Consider the following 24,960-nt stretch of genomic DNA (forward strand, 5'->3'; position numbering starts at 1 on the left):
ATCGTCAAGGGATAGGGGCAAGTGGAGTAACATGATCAAGTACTAACAACATAGTTACTGTATCCTCAAGCAAGTAATTAAAAATCCAGCAACTTGGCAACTAAACCACGAGTGTACAGCGTGAAACCGCTTTTAAATATTATCTGAATTAAATAGAAACTGCATTTCTCCACATATTTCTTTTAATAAAAAAGGTTGAGAATTCCCTTTTTGGACGTTCACAAATTCACTGCCAACATAGATTTTAGGCATTTTGTTTACAATCATTATGAAAAAGAATATAAAGCGTAATATTTAGACTACAGTGCAGATAGCATGACGGTTCCTTGTTAACTGCAATCTTAATAATGACCTGTGTTTATTTATGACATATGTCCACAATGAAAAACTGTATACCAAAGATAATTTACATGCCTCGGGCCAGCCCAAGACTGTTGGTATATTTCATCATATCGTTCATGCAATTATTTTAGTCACAGAAACAATTTGCAACTATCTGACAAGATAGTTTGTTACATACATCTTTAAATTAATACATTACATCCACAAAGAAAACAAAATAAAGCTTGATGGGGGAAATGGCTTTGATGATGTACAATGTGCAACAAGAATATGGCCACTGACAAGCAGTTGGTTATCATTCAAAATAATAGGCAGAATATATCTTTGTAGAGAAATTCCACAAAGCAATTTCCAAATCTGGTTGGACATGACAACTGTGTTTACATGCCCATTTTGTAAGTCTACTACAAAATAAAACAATATAACTAAAATACTTAACTTGCTTTCCTTTTTTGGCAATGCGGCCAATCAAGCTGCAGTACCAGAGTTATTCCCTTTAAGATATAACGCTGAAGCTAAAGACAGAGACGTAGACAATATGAAGTAGTGCGGAAACAGAGCAACAAATTACTATCATTTGCAACGGCTTTCTCAACTGTCTGTAACGTGATGCACTTCAACATCTATGCATCATTGCAATTCACACGATTGAATTACAAAAGGAGATTGTCGTAAGGGCTTCTGTCTTTTTTCATTGTAAATGGTTATCATATATCACACTTATGTACTGTAATGGATTTGTAGTACCCAGGTTCTGGTCACATTTTGACCAGAACCTGGGATAATGGCAACTATTGCACATTGTAATACGAAGGAAAAACCTTTCTACAAAAAGGCAGCTTTCCTCATTACACAGCACATCAAAAAACATTTTAGATATAAAATAGTTAATAATAAGAGACGGAAGAGACAACCCACAAGGTACATTACCAAGTCTAGGTTGTGTGGGCAAGTTATTGTTATTCATCGTCCACCCCTTACACAGAATGTGTTCAGAAGCATAATATCAGAATTAAAATAATACATGAGAAAGCTGCCCGTCACAATGGCTAAGCAAAACACAAATTAGTCCATGGGTCAGGGTAATGGCTTAGGCTTTAGACATCCTAACACTTCAAATTTCTTGATAATATTCCATTTATCCTAGGCCATTTCACAAAACTATATTGGAGTGTTGGCTACTATGTATTCTGTAAACTAAACATGTTTAAGGGATAGTTAAAGAATTTGGCAAGATTATAAAAAAATAAAATAATTGTTCCCTTTAGTGAACTGCATTTTAACATATCAGAAAAAGATTGAGAACAACAAGGCAGGCCAGAAATCAAAAATAGTTAACATGATGTTCCAGAAAAACGCTAGTTTAAAACCGTAAATCAACTGTCAGTACTCGCCTAGCTCTGCGGGGTCTTTCTGATACAGAATCCTGGTGACAGATTCCCCTATAACAAGCATAATGCAGAAATGGTCAGCAATTGAAAACTGTTATATGGTACACTTGGAACCTGCAAGTTCAGTATTATAAAAGGACAAGTAGTGCTGACAGCAACACTTATGGACAATATGTTACCTTCATTTTAGAGTAGGGACCTTGTGGGAGCGCTGGTCTGTTCTCAGTGACATTCTCAGTGACATCAGAACGATAAACATAGGTGTGCCACTATGTTTTAGGCACTATGGTGCCTAAAACAGTGATGTTAAGCATTTCAATTGAGTAGTAAGGCAACCATGCTGCACGTGGATGTGTATGCAATGTTTGGTCCATAGCCCAAGTTTAGAGCAAATTTAAAAAGTTTAAATACAATAGTGAAGTGTTCATAAGACACCCGTACCTTCATCGGAACCATAATCGTTATCCATTTCCAGCCACATGCATACAAATAACCAACACGTTTCATAGTAGAGAAGAACTCTCTAATAGTGTGCCAGGAAACTTAAAAAGGCCAGGAAGCGTTTCATTCGCTAACCTAAGGTTGACAGTATAAAAACGAAAAGGTGGGGAACACAATAAAGGTAGTCCATCAATTAAAGTGACTTGATTCATACAACAATAAGGCAGATACTAGTCATCTAAAAAATTTCTCATTTATGTGGACTCCTGTTTGGCACCGTCTGAGTTAAATTTACAACAAATAAAGTCCACAGTTTGATATCCATGAAGGGAAAATTTCAGGCATCCCTGGGATGTGCATTTTGTATGCATATGCATGCACATATAAGTTTAATTCAGCGATATAGTTTGGGGGGGCAGCCATTCAGTGATTCAATTATTAAACGCTGCATTATAACTTAACATGTAATCATTAATGTTTACATTTGAGAGAAAATGCAAAAGAAATTGCATATTACTGAAGCAAATTTTGTGTAAATGTATGGAACCCCATCCTGTCACTCAATATCGACAAAATGTCCCCTGCTGATGTGTTGTGCTTTTGTGTTGCAAGTAAATAAGCCATTGGCATTAGGGGGTTAGTGAATATGGTTGTCTTTGGCTTGATGGGACATAAAAGCCATCACAGAGAGGTGTCACGTTTGGGCCAGAAGCTGCAGCCATCATCAGCAGCAGGTTCTACGTGACTCTGATGCCTGGCGTCCAAGTTGGAAACCTCTCCCTGAAGTTGCTCCTGAAGCTTCTAGGACAGGGATGCGCTGACCTTTTTAAGGGATGCACAGACACAAACATAAAACATTATTTTAAAAGAGATTAAAAGATTTTATAATATTATGAGTTGTCACAGAAACGTGTTAATAGAAAAATATATATACATATCGTTACACTCTAAATAACTTTGAAATAACAAGTAGGCATATTTGAGGTATAATAAGTGTATTGAACCCTATCGCCATATTCTTAAAAATGTAGGCATGTCCATGAAGCTTAAACCTCGCCTCGTATGGCCTATTGAAGACGAGCATGCTTCTTTCTTTCGTCAAAATATTCGATGTATTTAGAGAACTATATTAGCAAGGAGTCTCGCACAGTTTTTCAAGTATGAAATATTGTAACGAATGGCAGTTTGCTGACGGTCATTACGATAAGTGGGTGTGCATTCTTTAATCATCCATGTATTTGAGACGTACATTATTTAGGTTGTTTCCCTGTTTGATAGCGAAAAGTATCACTCTTTCTGAGAAAGTTGGCTTCCAAAACAAATCTGCAAACTGTCAAGATATCAAAAGCAACCTATATGCACGTACTGCAGTGCAAGTAAACATTGGGTTGTAGCTCAAACTGCTATTGAATTATATGTATATGAATGTAGTTTACCACTATGGATGGAAGAGAATTGTGTGTCGGTAATTTAAATAGGCTGTTACCTCTGTTGTTAAATTGTTAAACCTTTCACAGGCTTAAGCCGTCAAACATCGACCTTGGTGCTATTCAAATTAATGTTGCTTTTTCGCAAAACGGATAATCGGGGGGGAACTTGGATACGTGATGCTGTCATAGCTGATGACATCATTGTGAAAGTACCTATGGGGACCTCACAGGCTAGTACAGGCCACTGTAGTTGTTGGAAAGGGACGAGTCAGGGGTAGCATTCAGTTAGTTGCAATCTAAAACCTCGATGCTGGAAAATGTTACACTCTGGACCTTTAAAGTATTTTTAACCAGACTTAAGATGCTATATGCATGCGACTATCAGGACCCCGGCCCCCAATAAGGATGGCCAAGCTCATTTAAACTTGATCTTTAAAAGGTTGAAGGTGTTGCTTATAAATCAACAAACAACTGATGCTTATTGGGAAAACCCTAATTAGGCCGTACCTTCTTACATATTACACCCACCTACCCTTCAAATATTTAGAAGTAGTAAAATACTATACACCTGCTTTAAAATGCACATGGATACAGTATTAAATACAAAGATAAACAATGTCCATCATGATAAGACTCCACCAATTTCTAATCTGATAAAGATGGACATGAAAAACAAAAATGGGACTCAAATTATTGAGACACACACTCACTGATCTCTCTGAAGACCTCGTTGATATTAGTGGCATTCTTGGCACTGGTTTCAACAAAGATTGCATGAATAGAATCGGCATAGTCCTTGGCATCCTTCTCAGAGACTTCCCTGTTAAATAAAACACAGCATGAAAGATAGATCATGGATGATATTCCCTACTAAAGTGTACAATGCTGCATGCAGTCTTTTTTTTCCCAATTTTTTTTTTTCCCTATTTTCATGTTTTAATGTCCAGGATTGTCGTTTCATTTCCAGAAAAGAGACTTGCTTAAGGACATTCTACAAACCGAAACATATATTTCACAAAGCTTTGTAATGGCGGTTTATAGTGTACTATGAACGATCATAGCGTCTATATTGCAGTCCTACTGCCATTTAATCCCCATAATGATCATCAAGTTGCACCACATTGGCCCAGAAGTGAAATGAGAGACGGATAGGTGAGCTGATATAACTCAACAGTCTATTCTAATGACATAGAATATTAATTAGGATCCAACTCAAGATTCCATATCGATCATGTATAATTTAATGGGAAATATTGTTGGTTGGTCTTTTCCTGCCTCGTTCTCAAAAAGTATATTTAAATTCCTTAACGTTCATATATAAATATAGTGAAAACCTGAGGGGTTATCACAAAAAACAAGGCTATTTTATTTAGTGAGGAGGAAGAATCTGTTACGTTACGGCGAGTGCTAACAGGATTCTACCTGGCATCAGAGAGGTCACATTTGTTTCCCGCGATGGCCACCACGATGTTGGGAGGGCCGTGCTGCCGCAGCTCCTTCACCCAGTTCTTCAGTGTTTGGAAGGACTCCTGGTGACAGAGGTCATTACCATAGGTTGATTTGACACAATAAAAAATTGAACAATAATATGCAAAAGAAACAAAAGACAAATTTTACCTCTTTTGTGATGTCATAAACAATAATGGCTGCCGCTGAGCCTCTGTAGTACATTGGTGCCAGAGCACGGAACTATGGGAGACAGACAGGGGAAACTTAGGATAGGATAAACAGGGGAAGGCAATGTCTTGAAATCACTCCTCATGGGGAGAAACCGATCACTGATGGAGCTGTCCAGTTGAGTTATGCCACTACCACATTGGATCTACTGAGGTACGGGGGAACTTAATTTCTGTGAAACCTTGGTATAATATCGTAAAACTCACAGAAGAGCACAGATTTCTAGAATTTCCAAATAGATTTCAAAACAGAACACGTGTAACTGTTTGGCCAGTTGGGTGAAAAAATGACACATTTCACACTATAACCTTGTCTAGACTTGATGTGTTATGTCTGATTCTACATAGGAAAACAAAAGAGTGCAGTGGTGACATCACTGTGTGCTTTAGCTTCACTAGACTGAATAACGCACACGGTATAAATGGTGCGATACAAAGAAAAAAAAAAACGCCCTCTTTGCACCAACCTACAGGCTTTCCTAAAGTGCAAGTACAAGACAAATGGCTTTATTGAAATGGATGTATGGCAAGTATTTCCCCCATGGAATCTAACATGTGGCAGCCATCAGGGGAAGGATGAGCAGAATGTGTCAGAAGATGTTAACATCTCCACAGTCTTTGGCCTAACTATGCATTTGGTCTAAACCGAATATCACAAAAGCACTGTCCAATCCATCAACACACCCCCACCCCCACCCGTACACATTTTCTTTGTGTACGGGTGGGTGAGTGTTTCCAGTGAGACAATTGCTAAATTGTAAAGAGCATAATTTGTCCCGTTATTATCTGGCTTATTTCCTGCAGAAAATTATGAATTAATAATGCTTTTTTCGGAGGTCAGATCTCAGTCTTGCTGATGTAATATCTCCATTACACTTGGTTAACCAAGAAGTGGTATACACTTTCTTCTGTATCTCTTGAATGCTTACAGATACATTATTTCATATTTGGTTTTGAACAGGTAAAACAATTAAAAAGAGTCTATAGGCTGATTTATACAGATATGATTGTTTGTACAGTATTTTTGTATCGAGTTGAGCGACACATTTTTGCCGCCTTATTGAGTATCACAATATTGATTTAATGTATTGTGAGAGCTCAAATTAACCACAGTTAATTTCTAGATGATCCCCCTTATTCCTATGTCAAAACACCCTCTAATTGTCCGATCTTAATTAACTAGACATCTGACTTGCTTGTTTTAGGAAATGAATGGCCTCATTATCAGATGTTTTGTGTTAATCTCAAACAAACAAACCACAATCCTCTGGTAGACATTCACTTGGAAGGCCTCTGCCTTTCCCACCAGGATGGAATAAACTATCTGTCTTGGCGTGACACAGTTACCTCAGGAAAGCACACATTCCACATAATTATGGTTGTTACTGGCCCAAAGTCCACCGAAGGGAGTCCAACTTGGGATACTTGGCAGCGCCGGTGAGGCGAATACTGTCTGTCTCGCTGGCTACCACTAGGCTGCTCGCTTAACTACCACCGCACACTCCTGTGTGGTCTCGCCTATAGCCTTCACCCCGAGGAGCATACACGGCGAGGCCAGACCAGACATCTGGCTAAAGGGCTGCCTTAAAAAAATAGTCCCGACAATGCTTGGCTTATGCAGATTAATTACTGAAACCATGAGCGTGGCACGGATTCAAAAGACACGGGACAGACGGAACGACGTTTAGCCTCATGTATGCTGAGATAGGAATTCATATAAAAGTACATATTAACATTTCCCCCTCCCAAAATATGTTTATAGGTATTCCTTATCATGCTGCTGACTCTTGTTGCATGTGCACTGACTGTCTCTGTCTTTTCCCTTTCTAAGCCTAGATCTGCCAAAACTCTATAAGGAAGAAAAAGGTTTTAAATTCCACAATGACACCTAGACCCACACAATGCCAACAATATGACAATAAATAATATTTTGACAAAGACATCCAAACCACATAATGGACCGCAGAATAAAAAATAAACTAATGAAAATCAAACATGTAAGCTAACAGATAAATAATTGTATCAGGAAAAAATACTGTACAATGCGCATATGAAAAATTGATTTTTGACGGAAAAATAATCCATGGCAGTCACTGTTTACACAGATAGTATTGGATAGGAGCCTTTAGTGGCAAGGCAGCAGTGGGCAGACAGCTAGGGTTTCACTCTGTCATCTTATCTTAAACGGAGATCCGTTAGGGCACTCTCAAGGCCACAAAGCAACGCAGGCCCCATGGAAGGTGTGGACTTAAAAAAACCAAATAGCCCCCCCCCCCCTACTGATATTAAACTGAAAATATCAGTTTAATATCAGTAGGAAGGGAGTTAACACTTCATGACATTACTAAATATTTAGAAAAAGATTACACCATACAGAAAAGTAATTGCTACCCATTCATGAAGCATTCGACCCGAATCAAAAACCAATCAATCTAAATAGTTGACCCCTTTAAATATTACAGATTTACATTGGATATTGAACTGAGCGTCGACCAGTACACATAAGACAAAAAAAAAGGAGCCATCAAACACTATAAGCCATCCGCAAACTCAAAGGACGCAATGTCACCACCAATCTTGTACTGCTTAGCCCAAGCATTGTCCAACCCACCCGGCTCTACCTTGCACCTGTTTCTCTAACGTGCTCTCTGCCATAAACCGGGTCAGATGTACACACATGACTAACATTACTGCCAATAAAAATGGTCTCCCCACTCCCAGCCTCTCAGAGCTCAACTGTAAGGCCATCACACACTTTGCAAATACAATAGCAAAGGACATCACACAGCCTCTCAATTGCCACTCTAAGGTCCAATCCCATTTCTACCCCCTACCCCTTTCCCTTACCCCTTCAAAACAAGGGGGATGGGTAAGGGTAAGGGGTAGAAATGGGATTGGGCCTAGTACTGCCCTCTGGGGGAGGGAGTACAAATACAGCACCTTGAGGGGCAGAAGGGCTCGCTTGGACACAAGTCTGAGGGAACTATGAGTCTTGTTCTTATGTTGTTTTTGTCATTAATGTATGTTGCCGTGTTATTTTTTATGTATTGTTACTGTCTGGTATGGTTGTGTGATGATGTATGTAAAGGGTATTGTTGGTGATGTAAAGTTAATGGTAAAAAAATAACCGCTGGGAACAATAAACAAACAAACTATTCAATGGATAATTCAATGCATCTTGACACTCATCTTATTAATTTGTATTTATATTTTATATTTCAAAAGCAAGTCGAAATCTTCTTTACAAAGAAATAGAAACAGGATGCATTACCAGCCATCTAGCCTACCTGATCCCGCTTTCACGGCACCCAGACTCTCGCACTATGGTCTCACACCCGGACTTTACGCACTAAGAGGTAAATATTGCCCCCTACCAGATATAAAGCATTACTGCACTCAATATCCATCAGCTCCCATCAGTTTATGCTATATTAACATTTGAGATTTTAGCCAATATTACCCCATCACTCCCATGTGAAGTATGGGTTAGTGCTGAATAAAGTATACTCTTTTTCTTTTTGAGCATACACATAGCGGTCACTGCCCATTATCAGATTTGTTTGACCACTGTAATAAGGCCCAACAAAAATAAAGCTTGGGCTAGCCAAGTGTACTAACCCGCTCCTGTCCTGCCGTGTCCCAGATCAGGAACTTGTGAAGCTCACTTTGGTATTGCACTGTCTTGGTCATAAAAGACGCCCTGGAAAAGAGTACCGAGAACATGCATAAATTGACCACAATACTGGAAACAAATACAAGCAAAAGAAAATCTCAGCTTATGCTGACTAGCATTTTTTTCCCAGACAAGGGGCCGCCTTGTTATGTTGATTGCTCCTCAAACTCCTTTCAAAATGAACATAGGCTTCCAGTCATTTCATATGTTGGCTTCTTTCCATTCTCATAACAGTTCCATTGTAGTTTTTATGGAATGTCATTTCATATGACTTTACATCTAGTACTGCTCACTGACCGTTCCAGATAGTGGTAAAGAATATGCCTGTTACCATGACGGTATCAAAATGACGGGGCACAATGTAATAGTTAGTACATCTTCATGTTCATAATTATGATACCTACCAACCTTCAACATACAATTTGGGTCGACAACATTTAACAGAGATAAATACAAATAGGACTAGAGGCAATCTACATTGGCATTTCATTTAATTTCCAGAAGGCCTACAGGTTTTCCAGGACTTCCACAATGGACTCATTATAAATACCTACATAAACACCCACAATGGTGTTTTTAGTTGGTCTAAATCTACACATTTTCAATTTTACAACAGATGCATATTATCATACCCAATTGTTGGATTGATGTTTGGGTCAAAACTGTCTTCCACAAACCGCCAAACAATACTTGACTTTCCAACCCCAGTTTCCTGAAAAAGTAAATTGTTACCAAGCATTCACATAATAAACATAACAGCCCTCTTGTAAACATAACAGCCCCACCACAAATCTATATTTGTAAAATGTAGACGTAACTCGGGAAATGGTATGTACACACCTACAATCTTATCCTTTAGGTATGAGATTATTTTTTATAGCTATACAGAGCATCTAATCGATTTTTTCTGATACACTTGAATAATTACAAGATGATTGCATGTTGAAAAGATTAAATATTTGATGGACCAGTGCTCGAACCATAGGCTATATTTCCGTCGGATTTGTGCTTGTCTTGCTGGAAAATTTATTTTATTCTCAAATTCATGAGGTATAAACAGTTATAATGGATCCACAAATCAACAACATGCCTAATCTAAGTAGTTAGTATGACATCCCTAGAACGAAGTGTATTGGCTACACTAGCTGGGAATCTGTTTATTCTACTAGCATATAACTAGCCATGTATAATGCAAAGACAGCGAGATCCAAATCATTCTTAACTCACCCCAAGAAGACACACTTTCAACTCTCTCAGTGCCATATCGATCTCTTCAACACAACTAGTTTGTGATCAACATTCCAGTCACTTGTACACATTCACTCCTTTCTACCTGTTTCAGGGTGTCAGTCTTTGAAAACAAGGTTACGTGACTACTGTCAGAAACCATGCATACATTTCGAAGTGGCTGAAACGTTATGGTTTTGGCCGACGCTTGGTATACTGCCTGAGTTTCAATATGTAGGTGATGTAAACACCGAGCTAACCTCCTCGCAGCGTCTCCATCTTGAACTCCAGCGGGTCACGTGACTGTATCGGCTTTTTTGTTCGAAAAACACGAAGCCGAGGGTCAGCGATGGTGATTACTTTAACCACATGTATACATGGCTTAAGAAATTGGCGTCTGATTAATTGTTAGTTTTGATCAATTATCTTGGAAAAGTTACATCAGGAAGTGGTTTGAGGAAGTAGTTCTTCTCCTTGGTTGAGTGACAGCTGTGGTAGTGACAGCCCACACGGCGGAGCACCACAGAATCAAGATGGCAGGTAATGGCACTTTCTTAATGGAATTTATTCGATGGTTAAACATACTTTTCTTCTTTGGGATAGCATGTCTGGTTGTGCATTTACCTCCCTGAGGATTCAATATCGATTTCTGGTTTATGAGGCGAATCAAAGCGAGCACTACGGCCAGGAAATCCCAATGAAGGGCTGGACGAGCCGTGTCGGCTAGCATAGCTAGCGAGCTAGTTTACTGTCGAAAGCAAGCTAATAATACAAGTTTATTAGGTTTAACACCACTTTTCAAAGTGTTTATGATAGATGCTCAAAATGATCGTGTAATGTCGCATAGTCTTTAATAGTTTGGCCCTACTTTATCTGTCTTAACCCTGTACAACATCGAATTGTTGTCAGCGTGAACGAGTTGACCTAGCTTAGCTAACGTTAGCCTTTTTGCTAACGTCATTTGCGACCATAAGCGGACTACATCCAGCACCGTACCATAACAAAGGGATAGCTTCTAAAAAAACGTATCAGTGAATTATTGTACAGAACTAATCAAAGCATCGGACCCTATTGACGCAGCAAACACTAAACAGTCCCTGTACCAACGCTGCTATTATGTACATATTGGGGAGGGTTCCCTTGATTATTCAGTTGTAAACATTGACATGCAATCTCCTATATTATCAAACAGTTAGGATCTGTTATTCATTGTATAACAAAGTTCATGGGTTCTGTCATTATCGTCAAGTGATCGGATCGTTTATGATTTATATGTGTATTTTGGTAGCTCGAAACTCTTGTTTCATAAGTCTACTATGATGTTGGAATGAAAAAATATGTTGCCTGTCAGGAAATTCCTTTTGAAGTGGTACATCTCTAAACGATAATTTAGCCAATCTAAAATAATTATCTCACTAATTCGCCTTTATGAGTTTGATTGCACTGTGCATTGCATTGTACTGTGTCTTGGCTGTTTGTATTGTATTGCTATTCACTCATTTACTTTCACAAGATTCTTTGTTCACTTGTCACATGCATGACAACCCTACTATTTAGAGTCAAGACTGGTGTAACAGCACTGCCCTTACTGAAAGGTTTAGATCTCTTCACAAGTTTGTTATCCATCTAACCTTTACCGTCATGTCTTTCCCGTCTTATTTCCTCTCCATTATTTCAGGACTGTCTTTATATTTTGAAGATGGCCACGATGATATGGATGACTGTAAGTTCCGGATACTTTTTTTCATGTACAGTTCATATTAAGCAAATAGCCTTTTTACAGAAAGGCTTGAGGTCCTTGGGAAGCAGGATATACCCTCCTCATAAACTCTACGGCCACATTGACAGTTTACATTCTGGATAATTTTGAAGCTGTTCCTGAAATCTGGTTAATATGCTGTCATCTTAACAAGGCTGCGCAACCAGTAAACATACATTAGTATCTGTGAAATTAACCTTTGTTGAAAGACTGATCTGATGTCAGTAGTTTCATACATACATGTGATGTTAAACAACAGTTTATTGAAATGCTGGGGATATTGAATAGGCGAAAGCCACAGGAAAGGCTGTATAAGTAATAAGACGTGATTAGGTAGTGTGTTATTTGCTGTATGAGGACATCGATGGACTAGTCAACAGTAATTAATACATTTATATATTTGGGTAATTGTCTTAGTTGTGGTGGTCAGAAAAGTGTCAAATACCATGCAGTCCACTTTTAGTATGTGTGAAAATGACAGATGCATGACCTTGGGAATGTTGAAGCCGTCAATCCATCCCCAACATAACACTGGAGGAATCCTCATGGGGATTCACTTGTTACTATTATTAGAAGCTATATTGACCATCCGATCTCTGTGCTTTTCATTGAGCATGGTGATGAACTTTCCCTCAAAGACCAAAAACAGAGAACAACAACTGTTTGTTCTCTGCTGACACTACGCAAAGTTTTCTTTTCATTGTTTTGGTATTTTCTTTCATATTTGTAAGTTACCCAAGTGTGTATGTATGTTTGCATTAACAATTTCCCCTTTTTCCCCCTCAGTCCACACAGTTGGATTTGAAAACTATGGCTCAGAGTGTGAAGGAATACGGATCACAGCCTTCCTAGATGCAGGGCAAGACAACCTCACTCCTTTAGGGAGGCTTGAGAAGTATGCCTTCAGTGAGAACCTTTTCAACAGGTAAGAACTTGCCCAGGAGCTAACCCTAGCCCCAAAGTAGACAACAACACAATATTGGATAACCTTGACTATTGGATAACCTCTGACAGCCAGAACAAAGGCCTGCCGTAGACCATCTCTAAAGACCATCCACATTCCTATCTGTTTGGAAGACTCATACCTGGGCCAACACTGGTGGAAGCATGCCACAGGTCTTCCTGGAACATGCATGATTTTAAGAATGGCCTGTAGTAGTTTGTGGCCTTTTATAGTTTCAGATCCCGAAACTTTAAGGTCTGCCATTCCGGGAGTACCCTTTTGTTGATCTGCGTCTCACGCTAATGTGGTTTGATCTAAATGACATTGTCTGCCAGACACTACAAATGATTTCCTAAAGTGGATTTTTTTGTTCTCATGCTTCTTGTACTCTCCTCACAGTTTTCAAGCTCTGCAGTAATGTACAATTACTACCAAGTATATCAGTGGGCGGTTGTACTTGTCAGCTTGGGCTGTGCTGCTTTTACCCAGTGTGCACGTCTTAGCTATTGGCAGGTAACTAACCCAGAGGCTCTGTTGCTTCCCAGGGAGATCGTGGCACGCGGGCTGCTAGATGTGCTTCGAGAGTTCAGTGACAATGAAAATGACTTTATCAGTGTCATGGAGACAGTTGCCAGAATGTCAGAAGATGGAGGTAGATTAATTTTGTTGGTCTGCATTTAATTTCATTCATTCATACTTTGGATATGTGCAACTGTGGTTGAGATTCACTCAAGTTGGACATGAGCTTTCCTCTAACACCTACAGATTTGTATTTGTATATTGTGCATATGCTCATGTTGGTCACGACATGTCCCCAGAGCCAACAGTGCGGGCTGAGCTAATGGAACAGATCCCAAACATCGCCATGTTCTTGCATGAGAGCCGACCCAACTTCCCAGCAGCTTTCTCCAGATACCTGGTACCAATCGTGGTCCTGTATCTCACCGACCCAAATAATCAGGTAGGTTTGTAGTTGGCAAACAATTAGCTTGAAGCCAAGAACTTTAATGAACAATTGTGTCATTCTGAAAAATAATGTTTTCTGTTTTCTATTTTTTTTTCTGGACATTGTACAGCCTCACTTTTGTTTGACCACTGCATAATGTCTCTTTTTCTCTTTAGGTGCGGAAGACTAGCCAGGCAGCCTTGCTTGTTTTGCTGGAGCAAGGCCTCATCTCTAAGGCCGACATGGAGACCAAAGTCTGCCCCGTTCTGCTAGAACTCACAGAGCCGAGCAGCGACGACGATTACAAATCAGAGGCCGTTGCTGTAAGAGCACTCCCTCTTTTCTATTACGTTATATCTACTGGCTTTGTACATGAAATTTTTTATTATTTTTCAATGCTTTCTCTCAACGAACCATAACCCCTTTGTGTCATTTCAGATCATGTGCAAACTGGTCACCATGTTGAGCAAAGACACCGTAGAGCGCCTGCTTCTGATGCGCTTCTGTGAGCTGTGCAGTGATGCCAGGCTTTTCCAAGTCCGCAAGGTAACCACCCCCAAACACTTTCAATTTCTTCACTTCTGCTTTTCCTATTGTTCCTCCGAATTGTTACCTGTATGTAAAGCAGCGTTTTACTTATACATCTTACTCCATTATTTTCTGGGAATGTGTCTGAATTTGGAGCTGAACCTAGCAGAAGCAGACTGGTAATGCATGGCTGAAGAATGCAATCCTTATGTTGATCCGAGAATACTCTTTTTAATCAAGATTCTTCCCCCACAATGTGATGGTGTCGATGCGACACCATGCCCCTTCCCGCACCATGTAACATTTTCTGTCAGGGCGGTTACAATGTTGAACTACAAAATCAAGAGCTACAAAATCTTTGTTTAATATGATGGGTGTGGAGGAAGGCGGTGGCTTTCGGATCCACTTTTTTTCCACGGGTAGAGTAGAGCTTAAACTTAAAGCGAGGCTCACAAAACATGAGCCACGGAGAACCGCAATGGCATCGCACGTAGTATAAAGGACCAAACCCGACAGAAGATTCGATTGTTAGGAGAGATTTATGTAAGGGGAGGGGTTTGTGAGATCAAAAAGTCAGGTTGTGAGGAAATATGAAATTAAAACATTTAACAATTTATTTCAAGAGGGTAATATTTTTTTACTAGAAGTACACATATGAATGGTACATGACAATAGACATGCCAATATAGGGCTGACCTCCGAATTTGTTACGGGGTCACCAAGTGAGAAAGTTGGTGTCACCGGTAAAATGTTGGTCTTCATTAGGAGTCAACATTAACCCTGTTGTACTCTACAGCGCTGCCAACACTCTTCTGTTGTTCTGTTGCTGGAATGTTAATTCCCTGCATAACTGGTGCAAGCTGGGATGGCTATTCAGGAGTGAATAACATATCAGTTAAAATGTGTACTTTTATTTTGCCAAACAACAAACCGATTGTTTCCTTGTAAACAGAAGAGCCATACCTCTCGGTATGTGTGTCCCTTTTTGTCAAAGAAAGGATTGTCGCGTAATTCTGCTTCATTGTCTTGTCATCAGGTCTGTGCTGCCAATTTCGGAGAGTTCTGTTCCATTGTAGGCCAGGAGGCAACGGAAAAGCTGCTGGTAAGAGGCCTTGACTGTAATCCAGCAAAAACCCTATGAACAATTTATCATTGTATTCATTACAGCCAAACAAGTAAGGATTGACACGATATGCAATGCTATTCTATATACGGCTGCATCTTTATTGGGAAGATATTGTTTGCGTTGTGCAGATCGGGTCCATTAAACTATGTGCCCCCCCCATTTTAAAATATCCTGCCAAAAATAACTACATTATTAATCGGCCATTTAATTGTAGGCAAATAAACTGTTTTGTTTATTTATTTTTTGTCTCAAAATTGTTTTGTTTGACCCGATGCCATTGTTTTAGTTTTATTCTCTCCCTCAAAATCATTCTGATAATTGTACTGCAAATTGGAAAGCTTGTTGTTTCTTCCTTTCCTGTCCAGGACATTTGCTTTCATTAGTCATAGCCATGGGCTCATGTTCAGAAACTGATCCAAAGGTCGGTCAATAAACAAATTACTGTGCTTTCACAGATGCCCAAGTTCTTTGACCTGTGCTCAGACAGCCTGTGGGGCATCAGGAAAGCCTGCGCAGAGTGTTTCATGGTCGTCTCAAACTGCACATCCCCAGAGGTGCGACGGACAAAACTGTCGCCCCTCTTCATCAACCTCATAAGTGACCAGTCACGCTGGGTAAGGCATTTTAAAAGTACTGTCAAGATTTATTCAGGTTGTAGCTGATGTACGAGCATGAATGGCTCGTTGAAAGATACCATTGCATTGACGTTATTGGAAGGAGGGGGACGACATTCGTTTTGCTATGATCAGTTGACCACCACAAACGATAGCATGATTAGCTAGAGAGTTGATGTTTTGACTAGAAGGTCTCCTTTTGTTCTCTTCAGGTGCGCCAAGGAGCCTTTCAGTCTCTTGGCCGCTTCATTTCCACCTTCGCTAACCCCTCCGGCACTGGCCTCCACTTCCGGGAGGATGGCACCTTACTTGCGCTGCCCAGGTGTACTTTAGAAAGGTAGAACATCCTCTATGAGGCTATTCCATGCTGTCATCACTCCACCCTTTTTTTACTGGCAGCGAAGATCCAATGGCTAAATCGTACCAAATCCTGCTGTCCTTTCGTCTTCAGAATCGTATCCTTAATATATGTTCTATTAATGTGTGTAGGAAGCTTGACTCTAAATGTAACATGCCCCAAAAGCTGAAGTTGAAGTTGCAATGGCACACACTTTACTTTCAATATGAAAGTAAAGTGTGTGCCACCTCGACACTGCATAGCCACCCTCCCCCTTCTGGCCACCATTGTACACTGTATTGTATTGTGTTGTATTGTATTGTATTGTATCATAGTACTGAACTGTGTAGCAACTGCAGTAGCTGCTATCATTACTGTAACACGAGGAATTGGTTAGCCTAGCGATTGTTGTACTTGCACTTGGTTCTATGAACACCCTTTCTGTACCGACAGCGATATATTGTTGCACTTCTTATGACAAATGTACTTATTGTAAGTCGCTTTGGATAAAAGCATCTGCTAAATGCCTTAATTGTAAATATTGCACTTTTGAAGATATTATATGAAGGAAATCTGCTTTTTGGCTCTCCATTGCAGTGACTGCTCCATCAACCCTCTGAAGTGCTCTGAAATGGGGGGCTGCCCCACGCAAAGGACCATCAGCCACACTCCTGCCAACCAGGACGGCCGCGCTACTCCTTCCCCTGAGCGCTCCCTGATGGCTGACCTCGAGTATGCACACGCTTTCGGCAACAACTCCACGACCGCTGCCTCGGAGACGCGAGGAAACCCCACATCCGGTGGCCCTTATAGCAACACAAACAACAACAATGACCCCACGGCTACGGAGAACGACAAGAACCAAAAGGACATGGAGCAGGCCGACGAGAACTTCAACTCTTTTAACTACTGGAGGCCTCCGTTACCCGACATCAGCGGGGAGCTGGAGATGCTCACTGGCCCAACCACAGGGGAGGAAGTGGAAGGAGAGGAAGAGGATGAGGAGGAATGTCCTGTGTCAACATACAGCCCAGCTAAAGCCACCAGTGACCAGATCCAGAAAGTCCTGGACTGCTTGCAGCCCCATATGGATGACCCTGATGTACAGGGTCAGTATATTAACTTTTCATACCTTTTTGTTGTTGTGAAGTGACAGCCCAGGATTACTTGGCAGCAAGAAATTGCTGTGATGGAACCTACATTTTCATCCATATAAACCATGTCATTATCGGCCAGCTCATGGTATCTGCATTTGTTAATTCAGCCCAAGTCCAGGTGTTGTCGGCAGCCCTTAAGGTGGCCCAGCTGGACAGCCCGACGGATGGCAGCCCAACCGAAGACCAGCCATCGAGTCCAACTGAAGGCCACGCCGACAGCGATAGCCCCCCACCAGAGACCAAAACGGCTGAGGTCCAAGTGGAGAGCGAGCAGAATCCCACAGAAGAGGAGCAAATGGTGGAGCCTCCCCCGGTCCCGGAGTCCTGCCCCGTCCAGGAACAGGGCGAGATGGAGACCCAGACAGAGCCCCAGGAGGGCCAAGAAGACTCTCCCCCAGGTTCCCCTGTCTTGGTGCGGGACGACTCGGACCACAGCAGCGTGGTAAGTCTTTCTAATGACCCAGATTATTATTTTTTCATCTTGTTAATAATTTCATGTTTTAATATATAATCATTATAATGTTTTGATTTCTTTTTTCGTTTTTTTTTCAGGAATCTGAACTGATTGAAAGCGTGGAGGAGGAGAAGGAGGACTCTGCCCCTAGTCCAGTGCCAGAGGAGAAGCCTAAGCTCCAGGTCAGTTGGTTGTTTTTCCCATGAAGGAATGTTTCCCATTGGTCACATTAAATGGCACAATTTCCCCTGCTGTTCCTGGTAGTGTTTTCATTATGTTACCTCTTTGCCCCTCGTCCAGAACGTCATACCCCAGCAGCTGTTGGACCAGTACCTGTCCATGACGGACCCAGACAGGGCCCAGACGGTGGACACGGAGATAGCCAAACACTGTGCCTTCAGTCTGCCTGGGGTGGCCCTCACGCTTGGCCGCCAGAACTGGCACTGCCTCAAGGACACATACGAGACGCTGGCCACTGATGTTCAGGTAGGGGGCCAGATGAACAGTCCAAGGGCCTACAACGGCATACAATTACATTTCTTAATCCCTCAAGTCTCGCATACTTTAAATGCCGGTTGATCACACATGTTTTAGTTTATACAATTTGGAATGTGTAACAGTTAGCCATTTTCCGATACAAATTATATTTCAACTTGTAACATGGCGGTATACTTACACAAATGGCATTGTGTCTTGAACAGTGGAAGGTGCGTCGAACGCTGGCCTTCTCCATCCATGAGCTGGCGGTGATCCTGGGCGACCAGCTGACGGCCGCCGACCTGGTGCCCATCTTCAACGGCTTCCTCAAGGACCTGGACGAGGTCCGCATCGGCGTCCTCAAACACCTGTTCGACTTCCTCAAGGTCAGTCCTGCGCCCACAAACCCTGCGGTGTTAGGGATCTCTGTCTATTTGCATTCTGGAGCGCCATGCAGCAAGGCTCTTTCATTTTTCTCATTTTGTGGCCATTATTTAACCTACCAACTATGCATCAACATATTTTACATCAATGTTTTGCTCTGCTCAAATCGCATTGACCTGTAGGCCACTAATATTCTTCAGTCCATTTACATCACTGACTATAATTAGTCTCAAATATACATATGGTTTGACAGCTGCTGCATGCAGAGAAGAGGAGAGAGTATCTTTACCAGCTGCAGGAGTTCATGGTGACCGACAACAGCCGCAACTGGAGGTTCAGATACGAGCTGGCCGAGTAAGTGTCTTCTTCTGGGCTATTCACAACAGACACTCAAAGTCCAGTGGCTTCATGCAGGGAACCTGGAATCTAAATGTGTTTTAACGAGTGACCTTAAGTCCAGGCATACTTCATTTTGTGGTACACGCAGTAACATAATCGTTGGCATCGTTTTCTAAATCCCTGCATGTCTCTGTTCTCAGGCAGTTGATCCTGATCATAGAGTTGTACAGCCACTACGACGTGTATGACTACCTCAGACAGATTGCTCTCACACTCTGCTCAGACAAGGTTTCCCAAGTCCGGTGGATCTCCTACAAACTGGTGAGAAGCTTCATCCTCTCAACCATTTTGAAATCAGTTGCCTCATTACTGGTGCCTTATTGCCTTATGTGTTTTCTTGATATAGCGTAGCTTGGAATTAAGCTTACAAACTAAACAAACAATGTTGTGCATGGGGAAATCTACATTGCATGGGCTTTAGTGTAGATCTTTACAAAAGCTAATGTAAAGATTTGCTGCCATGCCTATTTCTATGGGCCTGTCAACATCAAGGGTGTTGCCCACCGTAAATGACGTAGCACATTCCCTTTATCTTTGGGTGTGACGTGGTACAACTAAGCTACAACTAAAGCTACAAGAAAAGCTAGTTTCGATCATTCGTATTTGGTCAAAGCCCAGTCTAACCCTGTGTTGTTATACATTAACCGAGACATGTTTATGCTTTGTCATGTTATCTTAGGTGGTGGAGATCCTCCAGAAGCTGTATGCAAGTGGAGCTAATGACCTAGGCCTAAACTTTATCAACGAGCTCATAGTCCGATTCTGCCATTGTAACAAGTGGGTGGGACGGCAAGCCTTTGCATTCATCTGCCAGGTCAGTGATCATCCTACACTGCCTACCACTACAAGAACTCCTGGGCCATATGGCCTATAAATTATATTGCAATGATTTTGGGCTCTATCACGATGCACAATATTTATCTTGATGTTTTGAAATCTCCTCTCAATGCTTGATTTATCCCTTTGATGCTTAATATCACTCAAATATGATGATTCTAGTAGTCCTAAAATATCCTTGTTTATATTCATTAGTTGTGTCCCTTTTTAAAACACAAAAAGAAGAAATTACAACCAAGTTAAATTTAATATTTATTCATTCCAGGCTACTGCACAGCTTTTAAAAGCTTTTAAATGTAAATAAATACTGGCACGTTTGAGGCCTGCTTCCTACATTCTGTAGGCTTGTTCTATAGAGGTTCTGTGTGGGAGTAATGCTGAATTTGCCTTAGCCTTTAGGTCACGGAAAACAGCGCAACATTGCCCCCTAGTGACTCAGCTGAATAACACATTTCCCAAGATGCTGTTTCACACACACTACTGGCCTACCCAAAGCGCTGACCATCACAACTACTCTGTATTTAAATATCACACTATAACATCTCAGTGGTTATTTTATATTAGGTACTATATCCTGTTTGGCTGAAGGATACATTTTTAACACACAAGTAGGAAAATTCCAGTGCATGTTCGACTGTAAAAAGTAACGCAACGCAATTACATAATTTTTGTAGTTCAGGGAAACATGTTTTACCGTTGTGTGTGCAGGCTGTAGTAGAGGAGGACTGCATGCCCATGGATCAGTTCGCCCAGCATCTCCTGCCCAGTCTGTTGAGCCTCTCTTCGGACTCGGTGGCCAACGTGCGCGTCCTCGTAGCCAAGGCCCTGCGACAGAGCGTCATGGAGAAAGGTGGGCAGGCTGCTGTCTTTTTTGGTTGATGGTGCTTCTTTACGTACCAGTTGTATCGGTTGTACTGATTTTCTGTCATTGCGGGGGATGTTCTGCAGCCTACTTCAAGGAGCCCGGCTGCCCCTTCTCGGACGAGCTGGAGGAGACGGTGATGGCGCTGCAGACGGACAAGGACCGCGACGTGCGTTTCTTTGCCACTCTGGATCCAAACAAGGCCCTGATGGACACGGCCCCTTTAATCTAGCCGCCATCTCTGCCCCCCCTCCCTCACTCCCCTTTAACCCCCTCCGCCTGCCTGTCTGTCTACCTGTCTGTCTGACTGAGGCACAGTCAGCGTCTAACTGCCGTCACCAGCACCTGACCACCAGACCCCACCACCTGCAGAACTGTCCTGCACCAGCCACACCCTACAGATTTGTACAGACTACAGCATATATACCGCCCTAAATCATGCATGCTCTCGTAAAACAAAAAAAAACAACAGAGCTGCATTGTTTTTTTTTATTGCGATGAGACCTGCATAATGCACATTATACAACACATAATAGACATTTTTTCAATTCAAGAGGGATGTTTTTGATCTCTTCTTGCCATGAAGCTCCCCAATCAGAAAAGAAAACCTAACAATAGTGAGCAGGACTCAAGAGATTAGTCTGACCCTTCTTTGGGGGCAGCCGTGTCTCCTCGTCACTCGGCTCGTCCTCCTTTTCCTCGGCTATACCAGTAACATGCTAAGACCCTGCTTCACCAATCAACGAGGGGGCTAAGAGCGTGTTCTCCAAAGCTAATTATAAAGTCGATTTTGTTTTTTTCCTTCCCGTTCTGATTATTTTATTTTTACTTTCGGATCACTAAACGAACAAGCACGCTAAGGAAGTCTGCATGGCGGACGCAGGCACCAACTCAGGGGGGACTGATCCAGACCTTGACGCGTTAGCTCTGACCTGCTACTACCAGCTAGGCCTGTGCGGCGGCTCGCCACGTCCCAGCTGATGGAACTCCCGGTGGTTTACTAAGTTAGTTCTGGACCAGCTTAAAAACCCACCCAGTAGCTCTGCTGCTGGGTCTCTCTTGCCACACCAACCTGTTGTGTTCCTCATTTCCACTGGGCTCTTCACGCTTTCCCATTCCTCTCCATTTTCACTTGTTTCTCACACATTCTGCTTCACGTGTTCATGGACCGATGATGCTACCACTACGACGACGGCTGTCACACAGGAGAACCGAGGACTGCCTCTGCGTTACAGGCCTTGATGTAAACACCATGTCTCATGTCTGAATGAATGCCTTAATGGACTATTGGTGGCATTGCTGCCGCGTGTGTGTGTGTGTGTGTGTGTGCGTGTGTGTGCAAATAATGTGACGGCACCTCTCCAAGGATGGCAGGAGAGCCAAGGAAATACCTCTCTGTCAGGATGCGGCTCTGGCCAGTGTGTGTTGTCTAGAGAAAAGGGGCCCAGGGTTGGAGCAGACTGAATGTCCTCTTGTGTTGAACTGCTCTCGCGGGGAGCACCTTTCACATGATTAAGAAACACTTGATTCTAACAAGGGCTCACAACGAAGTGGCACGGTTCGATTTTCAAACCTCAGAGCAAAGGACGGTGGCAACTCAAGCACACTATTCTTTTATTTCATTTGTATTATGCATGTCAAGCCTTCCGTTTTCCCTTCCTCCTGTTGTACAGTCTATCCCTAGCTCCCTTTTTTAAGTTGACCACATATGTGACCATGGTAGCGTTTCAGTGGATCTGACTGACCAAGTTGTACAGTAGCAAATTCTGAATGACGCAAATCACAGTCGAGTGAGTTGGGCGGTTCAATCAGGAGGTTGGTGAATAGATGTAAAGAGAAAGCGGTGGTATTATTGGCCCTTGTATGGGTTGAATGCATAAAGTATGAGGTTTCTAAACCCTTAGCTATTTGGAACATTGTATAGCTTAAACCTGTGGAAACGATGTGTTTCTGAAACAATGGCCAGTCATCTTTATTTTTTATTTTTACAATGACATGTGTGAATATGATGGGAGCAGTCACCAAGTCACTTTCTGAGTCTTCAGTTCTTTGACACCCCCCCCGGCCCACCTAGTTTGTAAATCAGCCATTCTGACCATGACTTGAAGTCTCAGCTGATGTGTGGAGCGCGCTGCGCATTCCCAAGTACTTCTTGTGTTTGGAAGGAGAGTTAACTGTGTGGCTGTGCATCGTCTATACTCATCTCATCTGTCAGCAAACATTTTGTGCCCATCTCATTTTTTATGTGGTAGAACTGTTAATATATGCATTTTATGAAAATTATTTTTCTTTTCAATTATGCACCACTGTTCAAAGATTTTATATCCTAACTTTGCAAAATCTACAACCTTTGTAATATTCAATGGTTTCTTTTAAAAGGACATTTTATGTAATGTTATTTTTAGCATTCTGTAATTAAAATGATGAAATTAGGTTGTGTTCTGGTGTTTAATGTAAATGAATATACACCAATCAAGCTTGGATCAGTGGACAATTAAAGACTACAAGTGGGGATGTATAAAGAAACGATTCCAACAATTGTATACCTACAACACAGTATGCTAATGTAGGGTACACTAAACCTGTACTTGAATATTTAATAACTAAAAGGGGTTTGCTTTTCCAACAATATCATATTTGACAAATCTACTGGCCCACAAGCACATCATTGGAGGGGATTTTTATTTTCGTTTGAAGAGAAGCAACTTTCTATCCCAGGTGGTGCTGCCAAAGCTCTGGATAAGCTCCATGCTGCATTGTGTCTCCAAATGTTTCCTAGCATGGTCGGCCACATCCCCGTTGATCTTCAAACTCTTGAAGTGTTCAAAGTCGGAGCGGCCAAGCTTCCGCAGCCGACGGGCCGCAGAGCGATAGCACTTCCAGGGCTGAGCCTCCAGGACGATATGCTGGCTTAGGGACGCAAGCCGAGAGAGGAACTTTAACAGAGCTACGTCTCCGTGGTTCAAGTGGATCCACATGGTGACGGCAAAACAGAAACACAAATGGAAATGGGCACACCCATGTCGTTTGAGGTAGTCCTGCAGTGGATCCTGGCTTGAGGGATCCTTGGCGATATCTAGAGGAATAAAGGAAATGTTTTCGGGAAGCGGATTTGTCTCTTGAGCTCGCTGAATGAGGCTCTCGTCCAAATCGAAACCCAGGACGTGAGCTGCCCTGGGTTTTGAGCTTTCGTCCTTTTCTGGTGTCAGCACAAAATGTTTGTACAGAGCTACACTCAGGTCCTAAAAATTAGAAATAGAAAAAACATATTTTGGATAATCAAACACTCGACCTGACGGTTACTTGCATATAAATTTAATAGAGCCATGTGCAACATACCCCAGAATTACATCCTACGTCGAGCATCAACATAGTTTGGTGAATGTCTCTGTATCCTAAATCTTGAAAGAGTGTATTAGGCAGCAAACTTAAACGGTTTTCAGGTGGATTAAATGTGTAATAGTTTATAAAGTTGCCATAAGGAGCAGCACCTGGATCATTTAAATCATTGTCCACGTTATCCTTCTCGTATGCTGCCATTGTAGTGTGCGCATTCTAAACAAGTCCGACTAGAAACAGCCACCTGAAGCTCCCCTGAAGATAATTTGTCCTGCATGTGCTCCCGTAGTTGTCGACGTCTGCACTGTGCTGCTTTGAAGGTGAAGACTCTTTTGGTTATTAGTTGTATAAACACAAAGGTAAGTAACGGCTTTCAGCGTGTTTTCATTATGGAAGATAACAATGCATAATGTTGTGCTGTATATATTTGACTATTTGAGAGACCTGATGTGTGAATGTATACTGAAGGATGCTGTTGTGTAAGCTAGCTTCTGTGGCGTTGGAGGGAATGTCATGTGTTTTCCATCCTTGCGAGAGTATTATCTCTAATATTGAACTCAAAAACCAGTGTCCAAACTTATACCTGCAGCTGAATGTTTATAATATAAAAATACTTGT

At 41.7% G+C, this 24,960-nt stretch overlaps 3 protein-coding genes across 3 annotated transcripts; 1 reads left to right on the top strand and 2 right to left on the bottom strand.

The window, feature by feature from the left end:
* Positions 1-164: 164 nt before the first annotated feature.
* On the bottom strand, positions 165-10,457 carry rab22a (RAB22A, member RAS oncogene family). Its single transcript, XM_030375375.1, has 7 exons — positions 10,181-10,457; positions 9,586-9,665; positions 8,899-8,980; positions 5,222-5,293; positions 5,027-5,133; positions 4,315-4,424; positions 165-2,996 (listed from the first exon to the last, which is right to left on the bottom strand). Exons 1-7 carry the CDS (start codon positions 10,214-10,216, stop codon positions 2,899-2,901), a joined length of 585 nt encoding a protein of 194 aa, XP_030231235.1. The 5' UTR covers positions 10,217-10,457; the 3' UTR covers positions 165-2,898.
* Positions 10,458-10,463: 6 nt separating this feature from the next.
* ppp4r1l (protein phosphatase 4, regulatory subunit 1-like) lies at positions 10,464-23,435 on the top strand. The gene is made up of 20 exons (XM_030375370.1): positions 10,464-10,720; positions 11,859-11,903; positions 12,726-12,864; positions 13,428-13,534; positions 13,701-13,843; positions 14,005-14,151; positions 14,267-14,374; positions 15,393-15,458; positions 15,938-16,096; positions 16,309-16,433; positions 17,031-17,542; positions 17,698-18,032; positions 18,143-18,226; positions 18,345-18,530; positions 18,746-18,907; positions 19,159-19,259; positions 19,445-19,565; positions 19,984-20,118; positions 20,850-20,991; positions 21,090-23,435. Exons 1-20 carry the CDS (start codon positions 10,714-10,716, stop codon positions 21,233-21,235), a joined length of 2,970 nt encoding a protein of 989 aa, XP_030231230.1. The 5' UTR covers positions 10,464-10,713; the 3' UTR covers positions 21,236-23,435.
* A 233-nt stretch (positions 23,436-23,668) lies between these two features.
* bcdin3d (BCDIN3 domain containing) lies at positions 23,669-24,580 on the bottom strand. The gene is made up of 2 exons (XM_030375373.1): positions 24,343-24,580; positions 23,669-24,245 (listed from the first exon to the last, which is right to left on the bottom strand). The coding sequence occupies exons 1-2, from the start codon at positions 24,541-24,543 to the stop codon at positions 23,685-23,687; spliced, it is 762 nt and encodes a 253-aa protein (XP_030231233.1). The 5' UTR covers positions 24,544-24,580; the 3' UTR covers positions 23,669-23,684.
* Between the last annotated feature and the right edge of the window lie 380 nt (positions 24,581-24,960).

This window comes from Gadus morhua, chromosome 13 (genome assembly GCF_902167405.1).
Source record: "Gadus morhua chromosome 13, gadMor3.0, whole genome shotgun sequence".
Lineage (NCBI taxonomy): Eukaryota > Metazoa > Chordata > Actinopteri > Gadiformes > Gadidae > Gadus > Gadus morhua.

Bases quoted from the DNA above. Each gene is read 5' to 3' on its own strand.
- bcdin3d (XM_030375373.1), bottom strand. From the start codon at position 24,543: ATGGCAGCATACGAGAAGGATAACGTGGACAATGATTTAAATGATCCA. The intron at 24,246-24,342 runs GTATGTTGCACA...TCTAATTTTTAG, and splicing joins ACGTAGGATGTAATTCTGGG to GACCTGAGTGTAGCTCTGTA.
- ppp4r1l (XM_030375370.1), top strand. The intron at 19,260-19,444 runs GTAAGTGTCTTC...CTCTGTTCTCAG, and splicing joins TTCAGATACGAGCTGGCCGA to GCAGTTGATCCTGATCATAG. The intron at 19,566-19,983 runs GTGAGAAGCTTC...ATGTTATCTTAG, and splicing joins GGTGGATCTCCTACAAACTG to GTGGTGGAGATCCTCCAGAA.
- rab22a (XM_030375375.1), bottom strand. From the start codon at position 10,216: ATGGCACTGAGAGAGTTGAAAGTGTGTCTTCTTGGG. The intron at 5,134-5,221 runs GTAAAATTTGTC...CTCTGTCACCAG, and splicing joins TTTATGACATCACAAAAGAG to GAGTCCTTCCAAACACTGAA. The intron at 4,425-5,026 runs GTAGAATCCTGT...TTTATTTAACAG, and splicing joins TGTGACCTCTCTGATGCCAG to GGAAGTCTCTGAGAAGGATG.